The 22,116-nt window shown below is 41.0% G+C and overlaps 1 protein-coding gene across 2 annotated transcripts in view; it reads left to right on the top strand.

The window, feature by feature from the left end:
* Positions 1-20,590, top strand: part of LOC101851392 — a 68,645-nt gene extending 48,055 nt beyond the window's left edge. For both annotated transcript variants that reach the window (XM_005092365.3, XM_005092364.3), the window contains exons 2-9: positions 875-3,097; positions 6,366-6,434; positions 7,984-8,141; positions 10,130-10,287; positions 12,057-12,214; positions 16,203-16,454; positions 18,385-18,550; positions 19,652-20,590. In XM_005092365.3, coding sequence (XP_005092422.1) covers positions 1,075-3,097; positions 6,366-6,434; positions 7,984-8,141; positions 10,130-10,287; positions 12,057-12,214; positions 16,203-16,454; positions 18,385-18,550; positions 19,652-19,853 — 3,186 coding nt within the window. In that variant the 5' untranslated portion in view covers positions 875-1,074 and the 3' untranslated portion in view covers positions 19,854-20,590. The remainder of the gene's footprint in view (positions 1-874; positions 3,098-6,365; positions 6,435-7,983; positions 8,142-10,129; positions 10,288-12,056; positions 12,215-16,202; positions 16,455-18,384; positions 18,551-19,651) is intronic.
* Positions 20,591-22,116: the final 1,526 nt, after the last annotated feature.

The raw sequence follows: 22,116 nt of genomic DNA, 5'->3' as shown, positions 1-22,116 counted from the left end.
CCCTCTTCTCTCCCGCACCCCCACCCCGGATAGAATGGGAGGTTAAATTTGAAGGGCACCACCAGTATGTCCTACTTTCTTTTTGCTTTCTTTTTTTTTTCTCTCTCTCTCTCTCTTGCTTTAATTTCGGAACACCGAATGGCCGTTATTTTGTCAAAGTGCTTCTCTTTGCTCTTACAAACTTCCTGGTAGGAGAAAAGCTCTTGTAAAGAAGATTATAATCCCATTTGCATAGACGGGTGGCTGGTACGCTTTTTCTTCTTTTTTTTATCCCTCTGTTGTTTCTGTCTGTGTGTCTGTCCTGCACTAAACGGCAGATAAAGTAGCCTATCAATGTGGTTCTGTTTACTGAAACTGAACATGGCTGAATGGGGTATAATGTGAACTCAATAAATATCAATATCATGATGGGCTACAGTGCAAATGGCTTTGGTTCGGGCCTGTGCAAGTGAAGCTGTATTTTGGGGTATCGGTTGAGCTATCCTCAAGTCAGTAGACCGTGATATCTGACGCCTGATGTGGAACGTTCTTTGTGATGGCATTGCTTGCTTTCTTTCTTTCCTTCTTCTTTCTTTTTTCTTCTTTTTTTTTCTTTTTTTTAAATTAAAAAAAAAAATTACAATTCTGTCTTTCAAATATTCAGGTTTGATTTGCCATTTAAATGGTGAGATGTATGGATGTCAATTTCTTGTAATTGTGAATTTGAGTTTGTCTTTAAGTGTGTTCAGTTGAGTGCATTTGTATTTTGTTTGGGAAATTTCGTCTGTATTTGTTTTGCATTTAATATAGAGCAAGAACACTTATTTCATAACATTTTAAAGCTTCTTGAAGTGATCAAAATAGGACTAATTTTCTTCTTTTTTTCTCCCCACAGGTGTATACAGCTATCGAGCATCATAGATGAAAACAATGTTTTAACCAATTAGATAGACTGTATATCAGACCATTACTACTTAAATTACAATAAAACAGCAGGAGTGAGCTGTAATGGGCATGTAGACTCATGGGCTAAGACGCTTGTGATAAGCTGATATTCAACTTCAAGACTCATTACTTGATAAGCTCAGAACCGTGATGGGCAAGCTTCAGGAGGAGGAAAAGTCTGACGTGAAGCGCGAGGTGGTGAGTGCGTCAGCCAACCTGGAGGTGATCAGCCAGGAGAGCTTTGTCAAGCGTCTGGAGGGCATGAGCTCGGCTTGCGCCAACTGCCAGCGGGAGCGGACCCGCACGCAGCGCAGCAAGCAGGGCCGCAAAGGGAAAGGGGCCAGACGCAAGCAGCAGCACTCCAAGGCCAGCACTCCCATCGTGATACATCTGAAGGACACCCTGAGGAGTCCAGGGAAACAGTACCACCAGTCCAGCCTGGACCGAGATTCCGATGGGTTCGGCCGCTCGTCAGAGGAGGAGCAGCAGCAGTTCTCCAGCCGCAGCGCCACGGGAGTGCGGAACAGTATTTACCACCCACAAAAATTACGTAGACATGGGTCTGACTATCAACGGTTCTCATCGTTTTACCGGGATGTGGACTCTATTCCAGAATTTGTGCCAAATAGCTATCACCATTTTCATCAAGCTTGTCCCCAGTTTCACCACCATCATCACATGTCACAATCTCTGACTAGTTTTGGACCCAGCTACCATAAATCCCCATTCGTGCAATCCCATCTGATGATTAAAGATGCCAAAGATAAATCCAGGAAGAATCTCACTGCCTTGATCTCCGTCATCGAGAAAGCCCATCGCAAAGAGCCAAAAGACTTGGAGCTCAATCTTGCCAATAACTCTGCTGACACAAAAACCTTTAACATTCTCAACAACATTTCTGTCACTTCTCACAGTGAACATGGGACCAAACGCCTCAACATGGCAGAGTGTGAAAATGTAGAATTAATCTGCAATGATTTATCCACAACGGCTGAGAAGGTTGTGGAGAGCACTGATGAGTCTGACACAAGCGACAAAGCGTCGGTTGTGTCCAGCTCTGACACACTATCAGACGATATTGGAGATTTGCCTTTGTTGGATGAAGTCCGAGGTTGTGAATTTACCCGGGACGAGCTGGAGCAGCTAGCGGAGTACACATCCGGCGTGCCTCTCATCAAATACGACTGCCCACCCTCGCACTGCCCAGAGTGCGTCAACACATGGTGCTTGTACCGCTGTTACCAGTACGATGATAGTGCCAGTGCAGAGGACGCAGGCTTTCTCTCTGCACCCCCAGGCTCTGAGCCTCGCCACCAGCCTCACGGCAAGCCTCAGCAACACCAGTTTCGGGGTCAGCTCCGGTCTCATGGTCAACTCCGGTCTCACGGCCAATACCGGCCGAACCAGAAGGCAGCTGCAGCCATGGCAGCAGCTTTTCCACGAGTGTCTTTGTCTTCGGATTCGGACGTGTCATCGGATGTTGAGGACAGCTGCAGCACTCGCTCTCTGCCTTCTAACAGCCCTCCCCCTCCATCATCATCGCCGCCACCTGCGACGATGACATCATCATCATCACCACCACCACCACCATCATCATTTTTTTCCGTACCTTCACAGAGGGCTGCGACCACTTCTGTGAAATCTTCAGCAGGCAGCAGCTCGTTGCATGTGTCTTACACCCAGGAGAGGCCGTCTCATCGGAGGGCCCGCCATGTGGCTCCCCGGTGCCTCAACATGGACTCCACTCAAGAGGACCAGGGAGGAAATCAAAAGCCCAAGCACCAGCCACGGCCCAAGCGAGCCACGGCCAGCTGGAAGGGTGCACGGCAGTTATGGGACATTGATGTGTCTCAGGCGTCCCGCCGCGCCCACCTCCAAGGCTCGGATCACATCACAGACTCAGTGTACATGGATTTGACGGGTCTGGATGTGACCATTTCAGTTATCTACCACAATGAGCCACCACAGTTCCCCTCCCCGCACCATCACCACCACCACCACCACCACCCAGCCTCCTCCACGTGGCCGTACCCAGTGCACTCCCTGTATCAGGCAGTTTATTCGCCCACTCTACCCAGCCCCCAAGAGAGCTTTTCCTTCCCCTCTAGATACAGCTACCCACTGTTCCATCCTCTCAAATCTGACTTTGTTCCCCTTCACGAGATGAAAAAATGTAAGTTTTATACTGCTTACCCTATAAATTGTTTAAAATGTGTTTTACCAGCCCTTGAATTTGGTGATAACATTTGTGTTAACATGTATGTGTTTGTATGTTCTTTTTCTTCTTCTGTAATGATTTGTTTTCATCGCTTCAAGGTTAGGATGTTTTCCTCAGGTTTTGTCATTGGGAGCCATCATGTGATGCTCTTTTTGCACTCACAAACAGTCACAGACTTGCCTTCCTTTTCTTTTTATTTCTTTTTTATCCTCTCAAAGGCCCACGCTTTTTCCCCCGATCTGCTTTTAGATTGAAATTTAAAACCGTTGGTGAGAGTGGAAGAAGCAGCAGGTGTAATGTTTTGTGACTTTTGTGAAGGTCCAGGGATAGAAATACAATACCTGGTGTCACATCACCGGCATAACCTTGGAACTTCCATTAAGTGAAACACAGGGATTTTTATGAACTTGACACTCGATGTAATGTCTTCAGTGTGCCTTCAAGCCATTAAACAGCTGCTCTGTCACCGGTCCCACATTCGGTGGAGCATTCTGTACACACACACGCACACACACACATCATTCCTTAAATACTTAATATATTAATAAAGAGTTTATTGTAGTGCTGAATGGGTTATCTTCTCATGAACTTCTCAATGCTATTTATCTCCTTCCCACAAAAATGCTGCCTAGATAAAGTGCATCTAAACTGGCACAGGTATATTATGCAATAAAAGGGTACACATTTACAAAACCTCTTTTGCACATACAAACAGTCAAAGTCTTACCTTCCTTTTCAGATAAAGTGTCATTGTTGATATTTATCTCCTCTCCAGCTTTCCCCATTTCACTTTGTGGTTTTAAGAGTGGGTAAGGGGATGGAAAGTTATTCATACATTCAGAGCTTGTGTTCTAAGAAAATATAGCTGCATTTATCAATTAGGCTCTGCAGTTTGTTCTAGCTTGCTGAAGATCAAATAACAATAGCCTTCTCCTCTGTGTGAGGACTCGATGATTAACATATACAAATACAGCCTGGCTGTACTGGGCACTACACGTGTCAGTCTATGGATCTCTTGTTAGGGCACCTTGTCTGGTAAATTTGCATACCTCTACTTGCTAATCCGCATTTACCTTGAATGTACTTAACTAATTCAATTTTTTTGTGACTTGTGATCAAGGGAAAGTTAATTCTTTTCTAGGAAGGGGAAAGCAAATTTAGATGGAAACAGGATATATGGTGGAGGAGGAAGAGGAGGTAAATGCCACTGATTGTGACAGGCATATAATTACCGTGCTAATTTTTTCAAGTCGACCAGCCACCCCTAGTGGGCATCTTGAACATTGTCATTATAATACGAAAATGATGTGAGGAGCTCTGTACAACACAGGATGAAATGTTTTGGAAAGAGAAAGCATTGGAATACAAATTACAACAATTAATTGGTATTGACTACAAGGGGAGAAATGTTGACTGAATTTTCTGACTTGGGCTAAAGCAGCCTTAAGGGGGATACATATATATTGCTGGGCCTCCATCTGTTGTCTGTTTCTACATTATTTCCGTTCTTTGTAGATCAGTTTTATGAAGAGTTTTGGTGTGGATACTATTTCCTGTACGTGGGAGTTGGAAGCAGCAGTTACTGTGAAATTATTTTTTATGTCACTACCGTTTCTGTCCGCTGACTATGTGTTTTAAGAGTTTATAGCTGTGTGTTCAGATGTGTGTTTGTGTTAAGTATCCAGAGATAGAATAAAGGTCCTTCCTCAGGCAGGATCAGTGTAATATGGCTTGAATGATAATCTACCAGCTATAACTATAAGGGAAATTGACACGGTTACATTTTTTTAAGGTCTCACACCAAGATATTTTCATTTACTTGTGTACTTTTTTTTTTTTTTTAGATGAATGTGTACAATACGATTTACAGTTAGTTTTTGGGTGTCTGACAAACCAGAAATGTGATGTGTGGTCTGCTCCAGCTACTTCTTTTTTTCGGTTACTGTTGTAATATGCTTCAGGCTGAATGTTACCATTTTTCAACTGGACTCTGCATACACTTCCACTCAACATACTCTGCATACACTTCCACTCAACATACTCTGCATACACTTCCACTCAACATACTCTGCATACACTTCCTCTCAACAACAGTTAAATAATAATAAAGATAATAATGACAGATACATTTATATAACGCATTCCATGCTTAACAGCTGTACATGCTTTACATTGCACTTCCTATAATTTTTATAAAACTAATAGGCTCTAAAAAGGATTCTGTTTTGGCTGTTAATGCACATGATCTTATAAATCTTTGTTACCTTCTTTGATCCCTTGACTCTGTCATCATAATATTATTTAATATTAAGGGGGGGGGGGGGGAATCTTTTTTGTCTTGTAAGCAAAGGATATAGGATGGATTCCTTCATGGGGAAGATATGTGATTGAATGACTCAGCTCTTTCCTTGGATGTTGTATCCCACAACCCCCAGATTGGGTCTGATAGGCAGGATCAAAGCAGTCTGCTGTCTATATTGTTGTGAGGTTATGTGATCTTTCTTTGAGGGAGAGAAATGAACATGAATAAGCATCTTCTTGAATTGAATTTTAATTTATGTCAACTGAGGCGTGAAATATATTCAGGCAATTTACATCATACAACCTCAGGTCAAGCTATTCTAACACAGCCAAACATTTATTTTGAGGCTCATACTTCCTCGTACCAGTACAAAATCAGATCTGACCAGATTTCTTTTTTAGGAGGGAACAATTTAGGGGATTATAGGAAACATTACAATAGGACAAGTAAAATGTCTGGATTTTTTCAAATGAAGCCACGGCAACCAGCTTCAAAGGCCTACAACATGCCATTTGATGGCTTCAAGGCAAGAGGAAGTCTAAGTAAAAGATGGGTCGATTGATTCAAAGAGATCCTTCAAGAGCACAATATGGTGATCCAAAAGGCAACACGCCTGGCCCAAATCTAACTGCTGCATCTCCCCTCGACACTTTGCAGTATAAAATGGCAGTAAAAGTAAAGTAATAAATAATTGGGGGAACTAATGAAAATTGTGGAATGTGTTGACTTTGTTGTATGAACTAGTATTTCAGTTAAACATTTATTTCATTTACATTCAACGCAAGATAAAATTATACACTTTATGGACCCTCCATGAAAAAAATGGAGTGATTACATCAAATCTGGAGTGCTCCTATTTGTTTTGGGGTTTTTTGGCTTTGCAATTAGTCATTAGTTGTTGTTGTTTTTTTTCTTCTTCAGATGAGATAAATACCCAACCATCCAGACCATGGATCAGTGCAGGGAACCCTGACAAAGATGTTCCAGCCGGTAGGTGATTTTAGAACTTGGCACATGTTATAGCGAGTTTATCTTGAGAAGCATCTTCGATAGCCGAGAAATAACGCGTGTATTGCTGTGTACTTTTCTTTAGCCGTTCTCTAAACTGACCTACATCTGTCTTGTAATGGGTTCGGCACTTGGCTGTTTCGCACAGAATTTCAGCCAAGTGAGAGTGAATATATTTCTGCATCCTGTTCTGTTGTTGCACTTTCTCTTGTCTGTCTACCATCGATCCATATATGGCTGTTTAAGTAATAAGCGAGTAATAGATCTAGGAGTAAAAGGGCATATTGACACACTTACCTGCGTGGTTTGGTTTTATTTAATGTTTGTTTTAACAGAGACCATGGCTTTACGAGGTGGCAACTACTTTCTAAAGTTTGTCTGTTAGGACAGAGTCAGTTTCAGGGAGTTTTTTCAAAATCCCTTTGGATTTGTACTGGCACTAACCTGGGACTTAAAAAGTACTAGTCAAGTATAATGATGCAGACCACTATGAGCTGAGGCGCACCATTGGCTCTGTTGTTGGTATGATGCTGGGCAATAATGCTGATGACCCAGCTCAAATCACTTATGGGGTATTCTTGATTTTTCTGTTGATTTGGGAGTTTTCTTTGCTCTCCACGGCCTATTAGAGATGAGTGTGGAGGTCCCAATTCGTAAACCTTACACTGTTGAAAGAGATGAACCCATACTATGCCCTACAGGAAGTTGACTTTGTTGACCATCATAATCATCATCATCAATGCCTTCCTCCCCGGGCAGGGTATAGGCCACATACAAGCTCCTTTCCTTTATACCTGTCCTGGGCCATCCTTCCAAGCTCGTTCCAAGTGAGCTTGATCTCTCTCATGTCCCTTTCCACACGTCTCCATGTTTTCCATGGCGTACTCCTGCCTCGTGCTCCCTATGGGTTCCATTGCAGCAACTGTCTTGTGATGTTTCCGGTGGGCTTTCTGAAGGTGTGTCCCATCCATCGCCACTTTCTTTGTCCTATCTCTACTTCTATGTCCATTGTCGTGTCCTTTTTATTGACCATAGTGGCCCCTAATTTAGAGTTGGCCTATTTGCAATGTGGGCTGCTAATTATTAAATATGTCACGAAGCAAGGGGAATCAGGCACTCGTCAATCTTAGGGCATGTGGAGTTATTGGTATCATCTTAAAGCTTTGTTTATTAGTCTTGCTTTCAATGAAAAATGATCCGTTCATCTTGGATACAAGTTGAGATATTAACGATTGAAGGAGGTGGGTGTCTCCTGTTTTCAGAGGTAAAATTTGCGAGAAAATGCCTAGCAAAGTTAAATTATTTCTTTAGCTTGAGAGCCAGTGGGGGCTGAAAATGCAGTTTTTGTGCCTTTATTCAACTTTTTTTCAGTAAAATCCACACAGAAATGGGTTCTTTAATGGACATGAAAGGTGTTGAGCCGTATACAAAAATCCAATAAAGATTCCCAGCATTATTATGACGAGCGCCTGATTTCACCACACTGCCTCACATGTGATTGGTGTGTCATCAATGTGTGTGTGTGTTTCAGCTGTGTTCACGGTGATGTGCTACAACGTGCTCTGTGACAAGCTGTGCACCAAGTCTATGTACGCCTACTGCCCCACGTGGGCCCTGAACTGGGAGTACCGGAAGAAGGGCATTATGAATGACATCGTGCGAACGAGCGGAGACATCATCACCCTGCAGGCAAGTTGTGGTTTCAGTGTGTGGTCCTTCAGGCAACTCTGTGGTAATAGATGATAAACGATATAATTATAAGTGGACCCAATGAGAGCAATATCAAAAGCAAGTGGATAGATGTACAGATAAGGTAGAGCAGGGATAAGGATAAGAAAAATAAATAGGTAAGACTTACACAGGTTACCTTTTTGGAATCGTCACGATGTGCGAAGACATGGAGAGAAGACACACGGTTATCTGTTAAGTCATTTCATGCCAAACACTCTGCTCAGTCACACCTGTTTCCTGTTTTTGAGAATCTATAATCTGGTCTTCTGGTGTACGATGGCGCTTTGGGGTGGGGGGGGGGGTCCATTTTTTTCCCCCATATAAATCTTCAGTTTTGTCAGATCTGTAAGCATATGTCTATGACATATAGAAGTAAGTCCTCAGTAGAATACTAACAATAATATAATAATGGGACACATTTATGTATGGTGATTTGAATGAGAGAGCACTCATACAGTTCATAGCAAAGATTATATAAAATGAAGCTTTGCACACTTATTCATCAGTGACAGAGTAAATGAATGGACAAGGAATCTCCCCAGCATTTTACCAGCTCTGACTTCTTTCAACTCCCCTCTTGTGAGCACATGCACATTCAAAAATAAATTGTCTGTGTCCAGTTTTAATCGTTTATCCACCGAATTTAGATAAGATGCTGTTTTTATTCATGGAGATTCTTTCTTATTATCTTCACAAATTGCCCAAAATTTTGTGCATATTGTGTTCTTTTTACTTATTACAGTATCACCAGTTGCAATTAAGGCTGTGAATATTATGATTGGAGGCAGAAGTGTTTGACATGAAGTGGAGGATACGTTGCTAGAGTCGGACACAGATAAAACATGTGTCCATAGCCATGCTAGAGTGAGACACAGATAAAACATGTGTCCATAGCCATGCTAGAGTCGGACACAGATAAAACATTTGTCCATAGCCATGCTAGAGTGAGACACAGATAAAACATGTGTCCATAGCCATGCTAGAGTCAGACACAGATAGAACATGTGTCCATAGCCATGCTAGAGTCAGACACAGATAAAACATGTGTCCATAGCCATGCTAGAGTCAGACACAGATAAAACATGTGTCCATAGCCATGCTAGAGTCAGACACAGATAAAACATGTGTCCATAGCCATGCTAGAGTCAGACACAGATAAAACATGTGTCCATAGCCATGCTAGAGTCAGACACAGATAGAACATGTGTCCATAGCCATGCTAGAGCCAGACACAGATAAAACATGTGTCCATAGCCATGCTAGAGTCAGACACAGATAAAACATGTGTCCATAGCCATGCTAGAGTGAGACACAGATAAAACATGTGTCCATAGCCATGCTAGAGTCAGACACAGATAAAACATGTGTCCATAGCCATGCTAGAGTGAGACACAGATAAAACATGTGTCCATAGCCATACTAGAGTCAGACACAGATAAAACATGTGTCCATAGCCATGCTCACTATTGCTCCCCTTTATTGTATTCTTTGGGTGCTCATTTGAAGCAAGTCAATTTTGCTGGCGTTTGAAGGGGGCCAGTTGTAGGTACTACTTCTGATGTTTTTGACCTTGTGTGTTTTACTTACTTTTTGTCCACGCACTAATGACCAGTATTATGTCAGTGGGCTTCTCTTTACGTAAACTATGGATCATAATAATGGAAAAACGGATTTTATTACCGGTTGTTACTGTGGTGTAGCGGTTCGTGCTTTGCAGGAGACCGGGGAGAATTTTTATTGAGTATCTTGGGTCTTTCTGTTGGGACGTTGTATCCTTCTCAGCCCGGGTTGGCCGTGACAGAGTGGAACCCCCTCCTGGATGATCTAAATTGTGTTGATGTAGGGGTAAAACACCTACATTTCAAAAGAATAAAGAAAAAAAACCCCTGTGGTTTGTGTACAAAGTACATTCTGCTGACCGAGCTTATTGTTTTCTCTCTGCGCAGGAGGTGGAGACAGAGCAGTATTTCAACATGTTTTTGCCAGACCTGGCTCAGCACGGCTACGACGGGATCTTCTTGCCAAAATCTCGAGTGAGGACGATGAACTCTGAAAAAGAGAAGAAAACAGTGGATGGTTGCGCCATTTTCTTCAAGAAACACAAGTAAGGCACTGACTGGTGTTTGACGACTGTTTGTGGTACAAATTTTTGCTTTTGCAAGGATTAGTATTCTTTCTTTTCAATATAATCAAAATTCTAAGAAAGTGGTGACGACTGTGCTTTGGAGATGTAAGCAGAAGTAACCCAGCTGTTCTGAAGAGTCCAGGGCATGAAATATTTCCTTTTTTTTTTTTTTTTTCCGGTTATTTAACAAGCATTGCTGTCGACCATTATGTAAAAAAAAACATTATCTCATTTATTTTTTAGGAGTTAGGAAATGGGATTTTGTGTCAGAAAATATGTATTCTCTGTTTTCTAGTGTTGCTCCTCATAGACTTGCCAGTGCTGTAGAAAAATTATGACCTTTTCAAGACCAGATTTGAGAACAATAATGGGAACGAGTCCCTCTCTCCACTACACATTTCTGACATTATTGTTGCTGATCTGTTCTCAATAGCTTAAATGTATTGACTGCAGAAAAGTGTATGTAAAGGGTTTGGTGGGGGGGGGGGTGTTACTTGTCCAATGTTCACCTTCTTGACATGCAGCATGTGTATTGTTGGGGGTTTTGTTTTTTGGGGGGGTTTGTTTGTTTTTTAAACTGGCAGTTATGAACAAGTATTAGTGGGGAACTTATTTTTCTCAAGTTTCCACTTTTGGTCGGCTGAAATGCTCTATCCCTCTCAGTTCAGATTGGCTTTAACAGAGAAGGTCAAAACAGTCCTCCTCTTAAATGATCTGAATTGTGTTCAGCGAAGCGTGAACTATTTTTACTAATACATATTTTAAGATCCTTCAACCGTTCTGATTTGCAAAGTGAAATCCAAGACGTGAGTGATGTGAACTAACGTGAAAGCAATCTATGTTCCGCGAGCTCATACGACCTTAGGCAACATTGCGTTGACTTGCAAAGATGAAACTAAGACATGACTTGAACTAACGTGAAATCGACCAACCAATCTGTGTCCCGCACGCTCATATATGACCTTATACAATATTGCACACGTCGCAAAACTTTTCATCAACGCCTTTCACCCCTGGCAGGGTATAGGCTTCATACAAGCTGTACTGGGCCATCCTTCCTTGCTCATTCTAAGTGAGCTTCATCTCTCTCATGTCCCTTTCCACACATCTCCATGTTTCCCATGGCCTACTCCTGCGCTGCCTTGTGCTCCCTGTGGGTTCCACTGCAGGGACTGTCTTGGGATGTTTCCGCTGAGCTTTCAGAGGGTGTGTCCCATCCATCGCCTCTTTCTTCATCCTATTTCTATTTCTACTACTATATCCTCCCCCCCCCCCCGGGGGCAGTGCCAATGACTGTAGTGTCATTAGGCCATTCCCAAAGGAGGGACAATTCTCGTTCATGCACAGTAGAATTGTAAATGGGCTAATTCATCATGTCACGCTCATAACTGTGCCTGATCTACAACAGGGAACTGCTGCTTTTTCTTTCCTGATCCTTACTATTGTCATTTTCCTCTACTTCTTTTGTATGTTTGTCACACTCTTGTGACCCGATATTTGCGGGGTGCCTTGATAGTTGAAGCAGACTTTGTGCTGTTGAAGCTAGAGAGGTGAGCAGAGTAAGTCTGATTCCCTGTAAAGACTTCTCTGTTGACACCCACCCCTTGGCGCTCGTATGACCTTATGCAGTTGCGAGTGCCGTAAAACCCTCTTCTACTAAAACTACTACTAAACTTCTATCTATATCCTTTGGTTGTAAAATTTTACCAAACTGAAACTTGCTTCTCTTCCCCCCCCCCCCCCCTCAGGTTTGAGAAAGTGAATGAGCACTACATCGAGTTCAGCCAGCTAGCCACCAAAGAGGGAGCCTCCAACACGGACACAGACATGATCAACAGGGTCAGCACCAAGGATAACATCGCCATTGTGGCTGTGCTGAGGACCAAGCCTGGCGTCTACGAGAACAGTAAGTTGTTGGGTTGGGTTGGGTTGGGTTTTTTTTGTAGTTTCTGTAGCAAGAGTTTTACAGCATTTCCAACATGAAGAGGTCATAATAAGTTGGGGGGGGGGTTTTTGTCATTTCAGTTGCAAGAGTTTTACAGCAGTTGCAACGTGAAGAGGCCATAGTTAGTTGAGGAGGTTTTTTTTAAGTTTTAGTAGCAAGAGTTTTACAGTACTTGCAACATGAAGAGGCCATAGTTAGTTATGGGTTGTTGTTTTCTTGTAGTTTTAGTCGCAAAAGTTTTACGGCACTTGCAACATGAAGAAGTCACAGTAAGTTGAGGGTTTTTTGTAGTTTCAGTAGGAAGAGTTTTACAGCTCTTGCAACATGAACACGTGGGCAGTATTGCATACAGACGTATCTCAACAAAGGTTTACCAAGAATGACTTTCATCTGTATGCTATACTACCCGGGAACAGGTCATAGCAAGTTGTTGTTTTTTTGTAGTTTCAGTAGCAAGAGTTTTACAGCACTTACAACATATATAGTTTATTATAAGTGATGAAGTTTAAAGATGTTACTAGAAAGTGACATACAAAAAAAAAAAAGAAGGAGAGTGACATACAAAGAAAAGAAGGAGAGATCAGGAAGATAGATGTATGATAGGAAATAGGAAAGAAGGAGCAAACCATGCCAGTGCACATCCAGCAAGTTGCTGGGGAACAAGACTTTTGTATACGATAAGAAACAATAAATCTTTTATGGTCCAGACACTGCCACATTGGTTTGGTTTTTCACCACATAAACACACACTTATTACCTGTGCACGTATACTCTCTCACATGTATACAAATACATTCACGTTTACACAGTCATTTCCTTATTTATCCCTACCTTTTGTACTCATTAGGGATTTTGTTTCTAAAATATAAAATTTAGTTCTGTTCTGAAGAAAGGGCGTGTTCAAAGCTTATAGATTTTTGACAAACACTTATTTATTTTTTTTTAATGGGTGTTTAATAGCAAGATAGTTACAAAGACTTAATATACAAAAAAATGCAATTTTATTGTAATACAGAAGTAACAGAGCCTGAGGCAATTAGAATTCTTGAAAAGTTCAAGGTGTCAGATTTGTATCCCAGGTTTCCATAGCAACCAAGTGTAAAACAAAATTTTTGCTTTGTGGTTTCCTGGTCTTGGTCTGTCATTCCAAGGCACTAATGATGTATGGCTGTTCTTCTAAATTATGCGTTAAGTATAGCAATTCTTTTCTTTCCCTCTTCTGGTCGTGCCTGTCCTTTCTTGCTCTTTCCCGGCAGTAAATTCACGTCATGTGTCACGACGTGGTGGAATCAAAAGCTCATCAATTTTTGGGCTTATAGAGTTATTAGTATGGTCTAAAAGCAAGTCAATCGATTTGCATTTGGTGGGGGGGAAAAATACCCATCTATTTTTAATAGAAGTCTAGATATTTTAGATTGAAGGAGGCAGGGGTCACCTGATGTCAGAGTCAGAGGTAAAAATACGAAAACAGCCACCAAAGTTTAGTGACTTCCAAAGGTAGAGTGTCCTTGGAACTGTACATTTACCTTTTTTGTGCCTTTGATCAACGTTTTTCAGTAAAACACTCGCCGGAATGTGTTTTTAAGTGGACATAAAAGGTGTTTAAACAAAAATTACAAAATTCAGAAAAAATTGCCCAGTGGCCAGAAAAATGCTGGAGTCATTGATTTCATTATTTTTCCAAGTGCCTGATTTCAATACGTTTCCTGACATATTGTTTCAATGTGCTTCCCTTTTAAAAAAAAAAAAAGTTTCAGTTGTAGATCCCCTTAAACAATTAACAGCAAGTTAGCTGATTGCCATTATTGCTTCTATACATTAAAACAAAACCCAGCATACTCAAGACAAGTGTAATATACTTTATAAACTACTGATTTCAAACAGATTAGCAGATTTTTGTTCTCCATCGAAAGAAGTTTGACAGTTAGTCTCAAATAAATGACATCCTCTTCAAGCTTAATGTATGAGAGGGCCAACTGTTGAGAACAAATGACAAGACAAACTTGGAAGAAGAGGCTCTTCAAGGGTCATTGACTGAGCTATAAACTATTACTATAACTAAAGGATAATGAAAAAAGGATAATGGTTTTTGTCTTGCTTTTTTAGGGTTGTAGTGTTTGAAGAGAAGTGAAAAGAAGCACAGTGCCTCATTAGCATACGTCGTAAATCTTTTATTTTCGTTGGGATGTTCTTGTAATAATCTGCCCGCTGACATTAATGGCTGTAACTTGAGAAGCCACAAAACCAGCCACTCCTTCGCGTTGCAAATTTAGAAACATATTTTTACAGCACAGTTACCAGCAGTTATGGTTCCAAGATTTGTGTCTGACTGTTTTATTCTTTAAAATGATTTATGAGAATTTGGTTTTCCATAACTAGACCTTTATCCAGTGTTGCTGTGGCATTTTAATAATTTTTCTCCCATTAAAAGCTTTATAAAAGTTAATGCTAACTGTGGATTTGACTTCTTAAAATTTATTGTTAGAATTGCGGACTAGTCTTGTAAACTTGAAACTATTGTGCCAGAAATGTTGGGTTTGAAAAAAAAGTCATAAATATATATTTTGCACACAAATTTGAAGCCATTGAATGTCGCAGTTGTTTTTTACTTTGGGGTATCTACTTAAATTTACATGATGTTGGGGATCTAGGTTATTCATAGTGCGCGCTCTCTACCCCCCCTTTTTTTTTTCCCCTTCGTCTCTCCTTTTTATTCCTTTTCGTCTGTCTCATTTATCCAGGTGGTTGGCGGGTGCTCTGGTATGGTTTGCTTCTTCTTTTCTTTTAAACACATATCGTCCTTATCTCTCCTTCTTTTTTGTGTTTGTTACTCTCTTGTAACACCTCTAATCTTCGGCACTTATATGACCTTATTGTGTTGCAAGTGCTGTAAAACACTTACTAAAACTCGTTTTGATTTTCTTTCTTTGTCTCTCTCTGTCTCTCTCTGTCTCTGTCTCTCTCTCTCTCTCTGTCTCTCTCTCTCTCTCTCTCTCTCTCTCTCTCTCTCTCTCTCTCTCTCTTTCAATATTTTCAGAATGTATTTGTTTATTCTTTTGTTAATTGCCTCAGTCTTTCATAATGTTTAGCTATTGTTAAGCCAGAGGGTAGTTGGTGGGTGTTCTGGTGTGGTGTGCTCCTTCTTTCCTATCAATTTATGTATCGTCCCTATCTCTCCTCCTTTTTTTTTGTTTTGTTTGTAACTCTCGTGTAACACCTCTATTCAAGGGCACTTATGTGAATTTATTGTGTTGCATGTGCCTCAGAACTCTTAAACTCTTACTAAAGACCCTCATAATGTTTAGCTGTTGTTATGTTATTCTCTCCAGCCCATAAAACTCTAAAACTTTTACTAAAACCTCATAATTAATAATGATGGGGCATGCTGACAAAATTAGTTACTTCTTGCAATCTACAAATGGAGATATTAGCCAAAAATTGACACTTGGGTCAAATCTGTAGATTTTCTATTGATGGCATATTCTTTAACTATACCATGTCTTTTATTATTTCATACTTATAAATTATAAAAACTTCACCTATAAGCGTGATGTTTTATTTTCATAAGGCTTGAATCTGAGAAGTAACTCATTTTGTCAGCTCACTTCACTAATGTTTAGCTATTGCTATGTTATTCTCCCCAGCCCATAAAACTCTAAAACTCTTACTAAAACCTCATAATGTTTAACGATTGTTATTTTAGTCTTCACCCAGACCCTTGCTGTGGGTGGTTGGCGGATGCCCGGGTGTGGTTTGCTCCTTCTTTCCTATCAAACATCTATCGTCCTTATCTCCCCTTTTTCTTTTTTATGTTTGTTACTCTCTTGTAACACCTCTAATCTTCTGGCACTCATATGACCTTTTGCAGTTGCGAGCGCCGTAAAACCTCTATTAAAACTAAAAGACCCTTGCTTTTATTCACGTTATTTGTGGGTTTTTTGTTCTGCAGGTCCCGTGCCGGCTCCCAAAGGCCTGACGCAGATGCTGATGGTATCCACGGCTCACATCCACTGGGACCCGCAGCTGCCGGACGTGAAGCTGGTGCAGACCATGATGCTCATTGAGGAGCTGCAGAAGTATGTGAAGGAGGCCTCCATGCAGTTCCGGCCCAACGCCCCGCCCCCGTCGGTGGACGCCGGGGACCTGTGTAACAGCATGCCGCTCATTCTGTGTGGGGACTTCAACTCCTTGCCCGACTCAGGTAGAGATACTGTGGCTGTTTAGTTAGTTTGCTCAAAACCTCAAGCTTCCTCTTTTCTTTTTTAATCTTGTCAGTGTATTAGTGTTTTAGCGCCTTTAAATGGCTGCTTGCACTGTGTACTTTCCAGGAAGTTGAAATTGTTTCAGAATGCTTTCAGATCTGCTGGGGTAATAGTATAGTTGTGAAGCGCATAGAGCTTGCTGTTGAGCGGGAATTTGTGCAGTACAAATGCTATCTATCCTTTTTTGTTAGGGGGGCAGGTTCCTTCTTGTTTTTTGTTTTGTCAGAAATCCTGGCTTTTGCAATTAGGCCCAGTGCTGCCATAAATGGAAAAAAAATCCCCCCCAAAAACTTCATGAGTGTTATGGAAGTAAAGTGGGGAGTGTCTTGTTCCTGGTAGATGTTTTGTACGATTCATAGCTGCCACTCAGAAATTTTTTAAAAGGAGGAAATTCACACGAAAGCGTACGCGCGCTCTCCGAAACCAGTGAAATCCAGAGGCAATATATACTGGAAAATCTAGCCTACGGTTTTGGAAGGGAAAACTGTCATATTGTTAACCATAGGCAACTGAATTAAAATGTATTTGAAAAAACAACAACAACATAAAGGCAGTAAGTTGACTAACAAGAATTCGAGTCAATTTGACACAGTTTGGACTTGGTGACTAAAAATCTAGTGTTTTTTGCCAGCTGGTGTCTCATAAAAAGATTTCTTTCACTTTAAACTTGTACATACATAGACGAAGAGCAGTATCGGATCAAGGATACACAGGCACTCCTGTACAATTGCGGTCCCGTTTGCACTTAGTGCCCCTGTAGTGTGTTTCTTATTTAGAGATCTAAACTGAATTAAAATTATAGCCTAGGCTATCTAATCTAGATCTAGATATATCAAATATGTGTAGATCTAGATTATATCTAGAGATTGATTTTCTAGATCTAAATCTAGATTCACTTCCGCAGCAGCCACAATAGCCGTCATGTAAACAAACGGGACCGCAATTGTACAGGACTGTAACAGGAGTGCCGCGGGCCGCGATTTCTTTCGCAAAGAACAGCTAGTTCAATTTTCTAATGAACTTTTCAAGTCGCACACCGGCTGCTTCTTTCTCATTCCAGCTCCTTTTATTTTTGCATTCTGAATCAATTTCTCTCGAATTTCCGCCAATTTCAATGACAACTCGGCGCGCTAACGTCCCGATGCCCGATCGACACTGTGTTGCTCCACAACAATAAACAATGTGAAACTAGCGCTGGGCCTAGAAGAACGGAAGTAGAAAGCTACGGGCGGACATGCGCAGACCGCGTTTTCGTCTCTCTCCCGGTTCGGTGTTTTCCGCGTGGAAAAAAAGTATGAAATTTGCGACCAAGAGTGGTCCAGCGGAGGAAGGAGGAAAGTTGCGGGGAAAGCTAGATGTAGCGGAGTTTCCGCTATTTAGCGGGAAAGTGGCAGCTATGACGATTATGGTGATTACAGGGTTGCTTTGTGTCCCTGCTGGTTGTTCAAGAATTCTGGGGATGTTTTAGGTTTGTAGGAGTATTTTTAGGAGTCATAGTCTACTGTATACATCAGGTTTTTTAACGCTTTGCCCCCACGGGACGCCGATCGGCAACGGTGTTGTATAGCATGTACCGCATTTTGGTAGCTCTTTGTCTCTCGTTTCTCTGCCGGAATGCTCTCAGTTGTTCCATTTTTTTCCTTCTTATTTTGGTGGATGATTGGTGGGTGCTCTGGTGTGGTTAGCTCCTCCTTTCCTATGAAACAAACTATCATCCTTATCTCTCCTTCTCCTTTTTTTTTTGTGTTTGTTACTCTCTTGTTACACCTGTAATCTTCAACACTTATATGACCTAATTGTGTTGCAAGTGCCATAAAACACTTACTAACAAAAACAATTCTAATTTTGTTTTGCATTTGCTCGTTCCAGGTGTTTATGAATATCTTTCAAGAGGCAGGCTCAACGCAAGCCACAAAGATTTTGAGGGTCAAAACTATCAAGTGTTCATGAAAGACCGTAAGGATAATGGCATCATCTCTCACAATTTCAAATTGAAAAGCGCCTACAAGGACTACATACCCTTCACAAATTATACGTGAGTACCCATATTTAAGTACAGGCAAGTTCCACGATAGGTCTTGGGTTCTAGCAGGAGGTCGGAGTTGTTCTTCATTTTATGAGAGAGAGAAAAGAGAAGAAAAAGAAAGAGAAACATGGGCAGAATCTTGAAATCAAGATCGAACGTATTGTTTTCCTTCCCGTCACTAAGTTGTCCCTAATGTTAAAAAAGCTCATGGTCACACACACTATACAGACAATGTCTTTTCCCCTTCCACTGTGGTAGCCAGCCAATGTGAAATAAACGGCAGTCTCAATATTTAAGACTACTTGTACTGATGGGAAGATATTTTTATATTTGTTGATGTTTCCATCTCTCCCTTTTCCTTTGTATTTTCACTTTATGTGACTCATTTTGTCTGCACACTCCTTAACACTTTGCCGTCACATCTCGCCGATCGGCGATGTTACCACTCAGTTTCTTTAGATTTTCCCCAAAATACCTTTGCCTTTGATGGCAAGGATTTTTACTCTATGAGCCTTGTGATGGCAAAGTGTTAATAACTATTTGCATTTTTTTTCTCTAATTAGCTTCACTTGCCATAATTTTATGTATGCGAGGCACCTGTCTTGGCTAGTTTCAATATTTTGGCCGTAACAGATCTCCTTGTTCAAGAAGGAAATACACTTCTGTAGAAACGATGCTATTAAGCACAATAATGTGTCTTCAACACTACATAGCAGAATTTGGACTTTCTGATAACTGCTGTCAGATAATTTAACTTAGGAGTGTTGTTAGGTAAATTAGACATTGTGTCTTCCTTATACTTCGAAAGTTTTGTTTATTACACCTATTTCTTGCAGTATCAACTATATGAGTTTTGGCACTTCCCTGATCCTATACTTCAACAATATATTGCTTTTTCTGTGGAGTAGGAGTGGAGGGTATAACAGAACCACTGGTAGATCCTTCTTTATTTTTTCCTTCTGTTATTTCTGTCTAGTTCTCGTAGTTTTTCTCTGCACTAACTGACCGTTCTTATTACTAGACCAATGTGCTTCCCTTTACCTAAACAAACGAACGCACAGAAACAGACCATGGAATGCATGATCAGGAAGGTTATTTTGCCTATTTCAGATATGACTTCAAAGGCATCATTGACTACGTCTTCTACTCAGACCAACATCTGCGTCTCCACGGGCTCATGGGACTGCAGGACGAGGAGTGGTTCAAAGCCAACAAGATCGTGGGCTGCCCGCACCCATGTGTTCCCTCGGACCACTTCCCACTGTTTGCCGAATTTTCTCTACCAGCGACATCAGCCCAGCACCCAAGATAATAGAGAGCCTTTTGTTTCTCCGTCCACGCATCTCATCCATGTGTCACACGCTCCCATTCACACACACACACTCATACACACACATGCACACAGAAGGAAATGCATTATATTCTCCTCTGTCATCTATTTTGTTACCCTCACTCAAAAAATGTTGCTGTACGTTGAGAGTCACCTTCAACTCATCGGACCTAGTCTGTTTGCCACGGGGCATTCTATGATGGACATGGACATTCTTCGATCGACACCTTACTACAGTTCAGCTGGGGTTCTTGGCCCTTACTCGTCCTCTCTCCCCCCCACCCCACCCTCATGTTGCATTGTTATGTTGCTAATTCTCTTGCTGACAGATGGCGTGTTGATTGTTACCATGCTCATGTTATGTGTTGTCAGTCGTGCCCGCCCCCTCCAGTTGATTCCTGTCTTGTCTTGTACTCTGCAGTTTCTGTCACAAAAAATGGTTATTATTACATAATTCACGTGTTGTCCCCAGAAGAACGTCAAGGGTGTAAAAGTAAGGCAATGCCTTTTAATTTTATTGTGCATCTTGTGTATTTGCAATATTTTTTTAAGGTCGAGAGAATTTTTGATATGCCATGCATGGATTCAGTTTGAATGACTAGTTGACTTTGTTGTCGTGTCCAGCCACCTTTGCTCGTGGAAGCGTGGTTATGTTTTTATTTCTTTTGTAAAAATATTGATTTCTGTCAACTAGGCATATGTGAGGCAGCGTGGTGGAATCAGGCTCTCGTCAATTTTTGGGCATGTAGAGTTATTGGTATCATAGCTTGTTCACTTGTCTTTATTTGGATGAAAGAATATCCATTTATCTTGAATACAAGTCGAATGAAGGAGGTGGAGTTACCTGTTTTCAGAGGTAAAATTAGTGAGAAAATGGCCGCCAAAGATAAGTTATTTCTTTAACTTAAGAGTCGGTGGTAACAGAAAATTAAAATTTTTTGTGCTTTTACTCAACGTTTTTCAGAAAAATCCACGCAGAAATTAGTTCTTTAATGGGCATGAAAGGTGTTGAGCTAAAAAAAAATTGATAAAAATTCATAAACCTCTAAAAAAAGGGAAGTTTCTTCACTTTGATAATTTTGACGAGAGCCTGATTCCACCATGCTGCCTCACATATGATTGTAGATTTTCACGGGATTTTAGACTTCGCAAATTGCTAGTAAAACCGTTAGAGATGTAAAGTAGTCAGGCAATATTCTTTAGAGCATTCACTCATGATGTAGATACAGTCTTGTAACAGAGCTGATGGTTTGTTGGGGGGGGGCAGTTTTGTTGCTTTGAGACCGCCAAAATTACCACAGTCGAGACCCACACATCTCTCTCTTTTTTAAAAAAATCACAATCTGGTACTGAAGATTTAGATCTCTTTAAAGAAAGAATGTTTACATATCGTGAATGGTCTTGGTTGATTTTCTGTTGTAGTTTTCTATGTAGTAGTAGGCAAGTCTGTTTTGTGTTCCCTTGGGTTGGGGGAGGGGCTTTTTAGCACATCCTGTTAGAAAATTTGATGAACCTGTCAAAAACCATAAATTGTAAAGGAAACTATGTAGTCTTACCTTGTGGTGTAAACTTTGTTGAAAATTAATGTTTTACTGGGGGCTTTTTCTTCTTTTTTTTTGCTTCAGGGGGTGGAAGTTGCAATGTATTTCTTATTGGTCGTAGTATTTTTGTTGTTGTTTCAGTGATCTGATGGATTGTACGCTTGATTTGTTTATTATTTGTTTGTTCTTAACGAACGTAAGCTTTTTCTCTTTTAATTTCTTGTACCTTTTGTAAGGGAAAGTGAAAGAAAACCCTGAAGGAAATGAATTAAGACATGATGATCTCATCTCTCTGCAAGCTTTAACCACTTTGTGTGGGATGTTTTGTGCCCGCCCCCCAGGCACCTCCTGGACCAATACTAAAGATATTTTTTACTCTAACATGAGCGCCATAGATGAATCATGAAGGCAACTAGATGGATAGAGGGCGCCACAGGAAGTAGAAGAAGGCCCTGATTCTCTGATGTCTTTGTCAGTCAGTCAGTCAGTCTGTCAGTTGGTGCGTTGCTCCGTTAGCTCAGGTGGTATCATGCTGGACTATGGAGTGGATGGCTGTGGTTTGAATCCCTGACTGGACGTTCTTGAACTCATTTCGGTTTTTTTTTTTTAGTTTTCAAGGCTCTCAACCCATCTAGCTCAGTCTTATCAGAGATGGACTTTAGATTCAGAGGTCTTACCTCTTCATCAAACTAACAGTGTTGAAA

This window comes from Aplysia californica, unplaced genomic scaffold, assembly GCF_000002075.1.
Source record: "Aplysia californica isolate F4 #8 unplaced genomic scaffold, AplCal3.0 scaffold00045, whole genome shotgun sequence".
Lineage (NCBI taxonomy): Eukaryota > Metazoa > Mollusca > Gastropoda > Aplysiida > Aplysiidae > Aplysia > Aplysia californica.
This window is presented reverse-complemented; position numbering and strand designations above follow the sequence as displayed.